Source organism: Saprolegnia diclina (genome assembly GCF_000281045.1).
Source record: "Saprolegnia diclina VS20 unplaced genomic scaffold supercont1.152, whole genome shotgun sequence".
NCBI classification, from domain to species: domain Eukaryota; phylum Oomycota; class Saprolegniomycetes; order Saprolegniales; family Saprolegniaceae; genus Saprolegnia; species Saprolegnia diclina.
Window position 1 is genome coordinate 1,941 of NW_008246219.1, and position 6,796 is coordinate 8,736.

The following is a 6,796-nucleotide window of genomic DNA, read 5'->3' on the forward strand; positions in this document are numbered from 1 at the left end:
TGCGCGAGCGCGACTTTATCGTTAGCACGAGAGGAAGGCTCAGAAAATGCCCATAAAAAGATACCCGGAGTGTCGTGCGAAACGCGCTTGGCTGAGTACTTGGTTGCCGACTTTTCGACAAAGTTGGACGATGCCCCTTGCACTTGCCTTCAACTTCGAACGTGGCGCCACATCCCCAAACCCACACTATTGGTGGTGGCCTACCCTGGACATGAGCGTATCGACCTCATGCATTGGCTCGTCCCAAAGAGTTGCACATGTGTGGACAGCGAACGCCGTCCCTTCCTTCCCATCAATCGCATTCGGTCATGGCTCCAGTGGTATACTTGCATCAAGGAAACACATGTTGGAGACCTTCGTTCACAACGGTTTGTATCGACATCGCCCACTTTTGCTTCACCATGGTGGCCGTCGCCGCATCTCGACAACGTACGCTCACAGTGACTGTGCCAGCTACCAACGACACCAAAGCTCCTTCGTTCATTTACCCGGCGGGCCAAGGCAAGCATGAGAACTTGGCGCCACCGCTCATTCAGCTCGTCGCGCTGCGGGAACGACACAACGGCCCCAAGCACCTCCTCGGCGAGTGGCCCTCGACAGCGATCTGCGGCAACGACATCATGTCCAGTGTCCTCTACTCGTCTGGTATCGTCGCGCTCAAGGCCGGCAAATTGGCGCCGATCTGCATGGCCATGGTGTCGGTCGTGCTCTTCATGTACCGCTTCATCTACGAAGAAGTCGTGACGGCGATTCCCATGAACGGCGGGTCGTACAACTGCCTTTTGAACACGACCTCCAAGCGCGTCGCAGCGGTGGCCGCTGTGCTGAGTACGCTCGCGTACACGGCGACGGCAGTTGTGTCTGGGACGTCGGCGTGCTACTACATGCAGTTTGTGGTGCCGGATCTGCCGGTCGTCGGGACCACCGTGGGCCTGATGGGCGTGTTTGCGATCTTGGTCTTCATCGGCATCGCCGAGTCGGCGGTCGTGGCCTTTGTGATGTTTACCTTTCACATTGGGACGCTCTCGGTGCTTGCGGTCACGTGCCTCATCCACACGATCCAGAACCCCGAGATCATCCAGGCCAACATGCACTCGGGCTACCCGCACGTCGACTTTGTCGGGTCGGTGATTGACGGCAACGTGTTTACGGCCATTTTCTTTGGCTTTTCGGCGTCGATGCTGGGCGTGACGGGGTTCGAATCGTCGGCCAACTTTGTCGAGCAGCAGCAGCCCGGCGTCTTCCGCAAGACGATGCGCAACATGTGGGCGTTCTCGGCCGTGTACAACATCTCGCTCGCGATCCTCGCTCTCGGTGTCATGCCCGTCGCCGAGCTGCAGGCCAGCGCCAACACGGTGCTGGCCAACTTGGCCGAGATCACGGCTGGCAACTGGCTCGTCTGGATCGTGTGCATCGATGCGTTTGTCGTCTTGTCGGGTGCGGTGCTGACGTCGTACGTTGGTATCACGGGTCTCCACCGCCGTCTCGCGTCCGACCGCGTCATGCCGGCGTTCTTTGCGGCTGAGAACAAGTGGCGCGGCACCAACCACTGGATCATCCTCGCCTTCTTCCTCCTCACGTCGTCGCTCGTCTTGCTCTTGAACGGCGACAACGTCATCCTCGGTGGCGTCTACACCTACTCGTTCTTGTCCATGATGTTCCTCTTTGCGATGGGCTGCATGATGCTCAAGATCAAGCGCCAAGACATTCCGCGCGACGTCCACGCGCCGTGGTGGGCGTGCATCTCGGGCGCGACGCTGATTGCGATCGGGTACTTTGGCATCGTCCTCGGCGACCCGTCCGTGCTTGCCTACTTCTTCTACTACGCGCTCGGCGTCGCGGTCGTCGTCTTTGGCATGCTCTGGCGCGTCACGATCTTGCGCTGCCTCATCTTTATCATCAACTTGCTGCCGGGCGTTCCAGACGTAAACAAGGATTACGAATCGCCCGAGTCGACGCAGATAGCTATGCTCACGGACGACGTCGAGCTGCAGTCGCCGCCATTGCTCTCGACCGATGAGCCGTACGAGACAGTGGTTGTCTCACACGATCCCCGCTTCTTCGAACGCGAGAACCAGCGTGTCTCGTACCTTGTACGAACGCTCAAGGCCATCAAGTCGCAACCATTTGTGTTTTTCATCAAGGCACCGGATCTCACGCTGGTCAACAAGGTCATTCTGTATGTTCGAACCAACGAAATGACCGAGACGCTCCGGTTCGTGCACGTCTACCCCGAAGTCACCATGGCCTCCGCCGACACAATTCAAGCGCTCGCTGACGTTGTTGCTCTCTTTGATAGGATCTATCCCAAGCTACGGTATGCCCTCAACCTCATTTTCTCCACTTTTGCTTATATGACCGCAGAACGGACTTTGTCTCGGTCAAAGGTCCATTTGAACCCGCAACGATCGAGTGGCTTAGTACGTATTGGCACATGCCGACCAACATGATGTTCATCAAGCAGCCGACCAACACGACGGTCCATCAAGTGTCGTGCTGCGGCGTCCGCGTCATTACGGGCTAGGTATTCTCTTCATTTAAAACAGCGCCTCGATAATGTAATCGTGCATTCTAACTATTGTATAGTGAGCGGAGCGTCCACGGCATGTAATATTATAGTATTTCCTTGCTGGCATCACAAGTACATTCGATGGACAGGCCAGCGGACCTTGTCGAACCGGTCGACGAGACAACTCAGTCGCTCCTTCACGGACCTTATATTGAATATAAGTATTAAAGTCCTCGGCTCCATACTCTTCAATAGGTACGAGAGGGAACAATGCACATTTCGAGTCGCATTATCAGTGCTGCGTCATGCTATAGACTCACGTTGATACAAGTAATATCTGCGAGCAGATCTAAGCGTATGCTTTGATGGTGGTTCTTTACCCTAACCCTACCCAAGCCCTACCTCTCTCACGACAAACAGCTCGCTGCTCTCGAAGCATCCCACCTTGACGATTTGGTCAAAGGTCACGTGACAAACGTTGCTTTGTTTTACTATAAGCACTAGTCGCACGCATTGTCTAATGACCGTTAGGCTTTAAAGAGTACTTGGTGCTTGTACGTGTCTATACAATCTTTACCACAGCCTGCTGTCTATTTACGTGGGTCCCCAACAAACTCGATGGCTTGGGTCGACCCGTGCCGGCCCGTCGCGCGGTGTACCGTGAAAAAGAGCGCGACCACAGCCATTGTCAGCATGAGGAGTGCGACATGCCACCCAACCGGAAGCCCCACTTCGACTTGGCGCGAGAGATAGCTCACAAGCGCGTCGGCGTAGGCCGTCGAGGCCAGCGCGTGGTCCATCAAGTACGCCCCCGTCGCCCACACCAATGGCGAGCCTACTCCAGTGTCCAGTCCACTTGTCGTTGCACTCCCATGTACCTCGTATGCGGTCGACAAACACGACCCGGCGCTCTGCGAGACCAAAGCCGTAAGCACGTAACAGCGTCGTGACGTAGCAAAGGTCGAGACAGCGCCGGGGTAGCATCTCCGCGGGGGTATGCTCCAGTTCCAACGCAGCAAGCTCGTCAAAGCGCATACTGCACACTAAATGAGTCGCCTACGTACACGCATGTTGCAGTCCCTAGATACGACACACAAACGTCCGTACCGATTCCATCTCCTCGAGGGACGGCGCCGGCCAGCCGTAGCTCAGCGTTGGCGCCATGCGACTCACAACATCGCGAGCAAAGACGGTCGCGAGGTAGTAGACGCTCACGGCGTAGAAGGCGCCTGTCACAGGCGGCTGCGGCTAGAAGTACATTTGTTCCACCTGGACTATCGCAAAAGGCGAAGCAGCGTACCACCGACTGGAGAGCGCAAAACGATCCACTGGGACAGTTGGCGTTCTCTTGTGCCACGAGCGATTGTAGGAGACGCAGGCACTCGGCGGCGTGGCCGGTGCCCGTCTGGTTGGCGCCACTGTAGCCGGTAAAGTAGCACGGGTTGGTCAAGAGCTCAACCGAGGCCGTCGCGTTGGTCGCATTCGAATGCACCGAGTCGCTCGAGGCGTTGGCGGCGATCGCTTGCAGCACCTACGTTGCCAATAAGACACGACACGAGTACTACAAACAAAGTACTTGATCGTGCATGTGTGCGGCGCCATAGCCAGCAAACGACTGCACGAAGAACTCGCTGACGTTGAGCGTCTTTTGATGCGGCATGGCCTTGCGCCGCGCGTTCTGGCGCCAGCGCTCCTTGATGTCAAAGACGATTTGCGTGCTGCCGCCGCCCTATATCAACAGAAAGGATGCATAGTTTGGACAAATTGTCATCACTCGAAGGTACGAGATCGAGGGCGCCAAAGAGATCGACGTTGCTGGGCGCGAGGTCGCTCTCGACTCGCGCATCGAGAAAGTTGGCCGCCATGGCCAAGAAGAACGCTTCCTCGTCGCCCGAGATGGTGCGCACATGCGCGCGCTCTACGCAGAGCTGCATGACGATTTATCGGCGACAGCGACGCTACCTAATGGTAGCGTCATGGTCGCGTCGTTCTTGAGATCGAGGTACAACTGGTTGTAGAGCTCGGCTTGCTGCGATGCATCCAATGCGCGCATGCCGGCCGTGCCGTAGATATGCACAAAGCACCGGGCGCGCATCTCGGGCGAGAGCGACGCTTGGACCTAGTCGCCGATACATGACCTTTCGCCGGGCGCAGAGGCCGTTGCGTACCTCGTAGAGCGCTGGGCGCATGTACGCATACGCTTGCAGCGGCGCGATCTCGCTCAGGCCGGGCGTGAGGTGCGCAAAGTTATCGGCGGTTGGCACGCTCGGTGACGGGAAGACAAAGAAGCGGGTGCCCGACGAGCCGGCGTCGACGATGATGCGGCACGAGGAGTATGGGCGAAGTGGTATCCTGTCACCAAGGGACCGATGGCCGTGCGCGGTTAGCAGCAGGAAGGCGGCCACGACGGCGTAGAGACGTCGGACGACGCTGGGCAGCATGATGCCGGTCCAACCTCAATCGTCGACTTGCGGGTGCAACATGCCTCGATAGAAGACGCACGAAAAAGCAACCCTCGTTACAAGAACCTATGGCGCAACTGAAGAAGGCGGGAGAGGCGCCAGAACTCGTATTCGACCAAGTTAGCACAGCAATTCTGTACATATACATACATACACAGAGATGTACAAGGTAGTATAGACTTGTGCTCGAGGCGCTCGCGCGAGAGGGCGAGTGGTCGGTTCACCTTAATTTGGGATGTGTTTTATCGAGTTTAGTCGTTTAGTACCTTTTCTTCAGTTGAATGACTGAATGAACCGACTACAACTAGATTCGGACATATCCGAATTGGCGTATAATTAGGATTTCGCAGGTCGGTGGCAGCATGGCAGCAACGGAAGAAGCGGTGCATGAGATCCTTCGGACGCAGCTCCTCGACAACCCGATGGACAGTCTCGCGCGGCAGCTGCGGCGCATCTACGCCAAGATCGAGAAGAAGGAGCGCGCCGGCGACCTCTCGGGCCGGCGACGCTACGCGGTCAAGCTGCGCGAGCTGCTCACCAAAGGCGTCACCGAGCTTGAGTTCCAGCACCGTCAGCTGGGCGCGGCCATCAACATTGTCGAGCTGGATCAAAAGGCCGGGTGCTTTGAGAGCGGGAAGGCGGCGGCGTCGCCCAAGGCCAAGGACGACGCCGAGGTGCCAAAGATCGCCGACATTGCCATTGGTGCGCAGGTCGCGGCCCGCGTCGCGCGCAGCCACGAGCTATGGATCCTGGCCTCGGTCGTGCGGCAAGACGTAAAGACCCGGCTGTACGAAGTCGAGGACGAAGACTCGGGCGACGAAGACACGGAGGGCAAGCGCCATCATCTCGTGCCCCGTGACTGGATGATTCCACTTCCGCGCGAAGAAGAGGTCCACGACTGGATCTCGTTCAAGTGGAACCAGAAGGTCCTCGCCATGTACCCAAACACAACGAGTTTTTATCCTGCTGTCGTCGTCATCCCCAACCCGCCGGTATAGTCCAACAGTTGTATCGAATGCACTTTTTCATGCTGCGCTAGGGCTCGTTGTACGTGGTCGTGTGCTTTGATGACGACGCTGACGAGGTCGGCTACTGCCCCGAGCGCAAGGTGCCTTTTCGATTCGTGACGCCGCTGCTCAAAAAGTGATTCAACTGTAACTTAATGCTGGCCGACCAAAATGGCCCTTCCGTCGTTCGAGTCGGGCAGGAATCGTCGTTCCTGGACGTGTACCGTGCAGCAGTCGAATGGAGCCCCGCGTATTGACGCCTCTGTTGAGCGATGGTACGCTGTCGTTGATAGAGGTCGTTCGCCCCTAGTCGGCAGTGCTCTGTCGACGCAGGGTCTTCTTGGGCAACGTACACAGCGAAAAATGGCAACAAGAGATGCGATGCCGGTGGCGTCCTTGACGCGCGACCGCGCATGCTTGCGTGACGCTTGACATATATGAGTAGATGACAATATTGTGCAAAATATGTATATATATGTGTGTTGTCATGTGACGCAGTTGCCGCGGGTGTAGCGGTACACGCGATTGCGGTCGAGGGTCTCTTGTGTCGGCGATTGTCGCTCGACTTTGAAGTGGTTCTCGACGACGACACCAGCCACGTACGGGCGTAGCCACGCGAGGGACGTTGGTAGCATGGCGCATCCAAGCCAGTAGACACTCACGACGTACGTCTCGGTGTCTTTATGGGGCTTGGGGTCGAACGGCACGACGCCAAACGTGTGTTTTCTACACCAAAAATGGTCAATATCGTCTAAGCGGGATGTTGTCGTACTCGGCTTCGGTCACGGACGCATAGCCCAGCAGCGCCATCGTGCTGT

At 57.1% G+C, this 6,796-nt stretch overlaps 4 protein-coding genes across 4 annotated transcripts in view; 2 read left to right on the top strand and 2 right to left on the bottom strand.

Moving 5' to 3' along the window:
* Nucleotides 1-401: 401 nt before the first annotated feature.
* Nucleotides 402-2,524, top strand: SDRG_16754 (hypothetical protein; the record flags this gene model as incomplete). The annotated part of the gene is made up of 2 exons (XM_008622971.1): nt 402-2,317; nt 2,365-2,524. 2 exons carry the CDS (start codon nt 402-404, stop codon nt 2,522-2,524), a joined length of 2,076 nt encoding a protein of 691 aa, XP_008621193.1.
* A 449-nt stretch (nt 2,525-2,973) lies between these two features.
* On the bottom strand, nt 2,974-5,015 carry SDRG_16755 (hypothetical protein). Its single transcript, XM_008622972.1, has 8 exons — nt 4,678-5,015; nt 4,472-4,628; nt 4,294-4,427; nt 4,086-4,238; nt 3,810-4,040; nt 3,617-3,757; nt 3,388-3,565; nt 2,974-3,344 (listed from the first exon to the last, which is right to left on the bottom strand). Exons 1-8 carry the CDS (start codon nt 4,948-4,950, stop codon nt 3,100-3,102), a joined length of 1,512 nt encoding a protein of 503 aa, XP_008621194.1. The 5' UTR covers nt 4,951-5,015; the 3' UTR covers nt 2,974-3,099.
* Nucleotides 5,016-5,301: 286 nt separating this feature from the next.
* On the top strand, nt 5,302-6,195 carry SDRG_16756 (hypothetical protein). The gene is made up of 2 exons (XM_008622973.1): nt 5,302-5,963; nt 6,011-6,195. Exons 1-2 carry the CDS (start codon nt 5,334-5,336, stop codon nt 6,116-6,118), a joined length of 738 nt encoding a protein of 245 aa, XP_008621195.1. The 5' UTR covers nt 5,302-5,333; the 3' UTR covers nt 6,119-6,195.
* A 268-nt stretch (nt 6,196-6,463) lies between these two features.
* The window catches only part of SDRG_16757 (hypothetical protein), a gene marked incomplete at both ends in the record, with an annotated part of 2,713 nt that continues 2,380 nt past the window's right edge, over nt 6,464-6,796 (bottom strand). Inside the window, one exon of the mRNA XM_008622974.1 lies at nt 6,464-6,704. Within this exon, the coding sequence (XP_008621196.1) occupies nt 6,464-6,704 (241 nt within the window). The remainder of the gene's footprint in view (nt 6,705-6,796) is intronic.

Excerpts from the sequence above, each read along its gene's own strand:
- SDRG_16756 (XM_008622973.1), top strand. The coding sequence starts at position 5,334 with ATGGCAGCAACGGAAGAAGCGGTGCATGAGATCCTTCGGACGCAGCTC. Across the intron at positions 5,964-6,010 it reads TCGTCATCCCCAACCCGCCG|GGCTCGTTGTACGTGGTCGT; the intron begins GTATAGTCCAAC and ends ATGCTGCGCTAG.
- SDRG_16755 (XM_008622972.1), bottom strand. The coding sequence starts at position 4,950 with ATGCTGCCCAGCGTCGTCCGACGTCTCTACGCCGTCGTGGCCGCCTTC. Across the intron at positions 4,629-4,677 it reads TGCGCCCAGCGCTCTACGAG|GTCCAAGCGTCGCTCTCGCC; the intron begins GTACGCAACGGC and ends ATCGGCGACTAG. Across the intron at positions 4,041-4,085 it reads CCGCACACATGCACGATCAA|GTGCTGCAAGCGATCGCCGC; the intron begins GTACTTTGTTTG and ends TTGGCAACGTAG.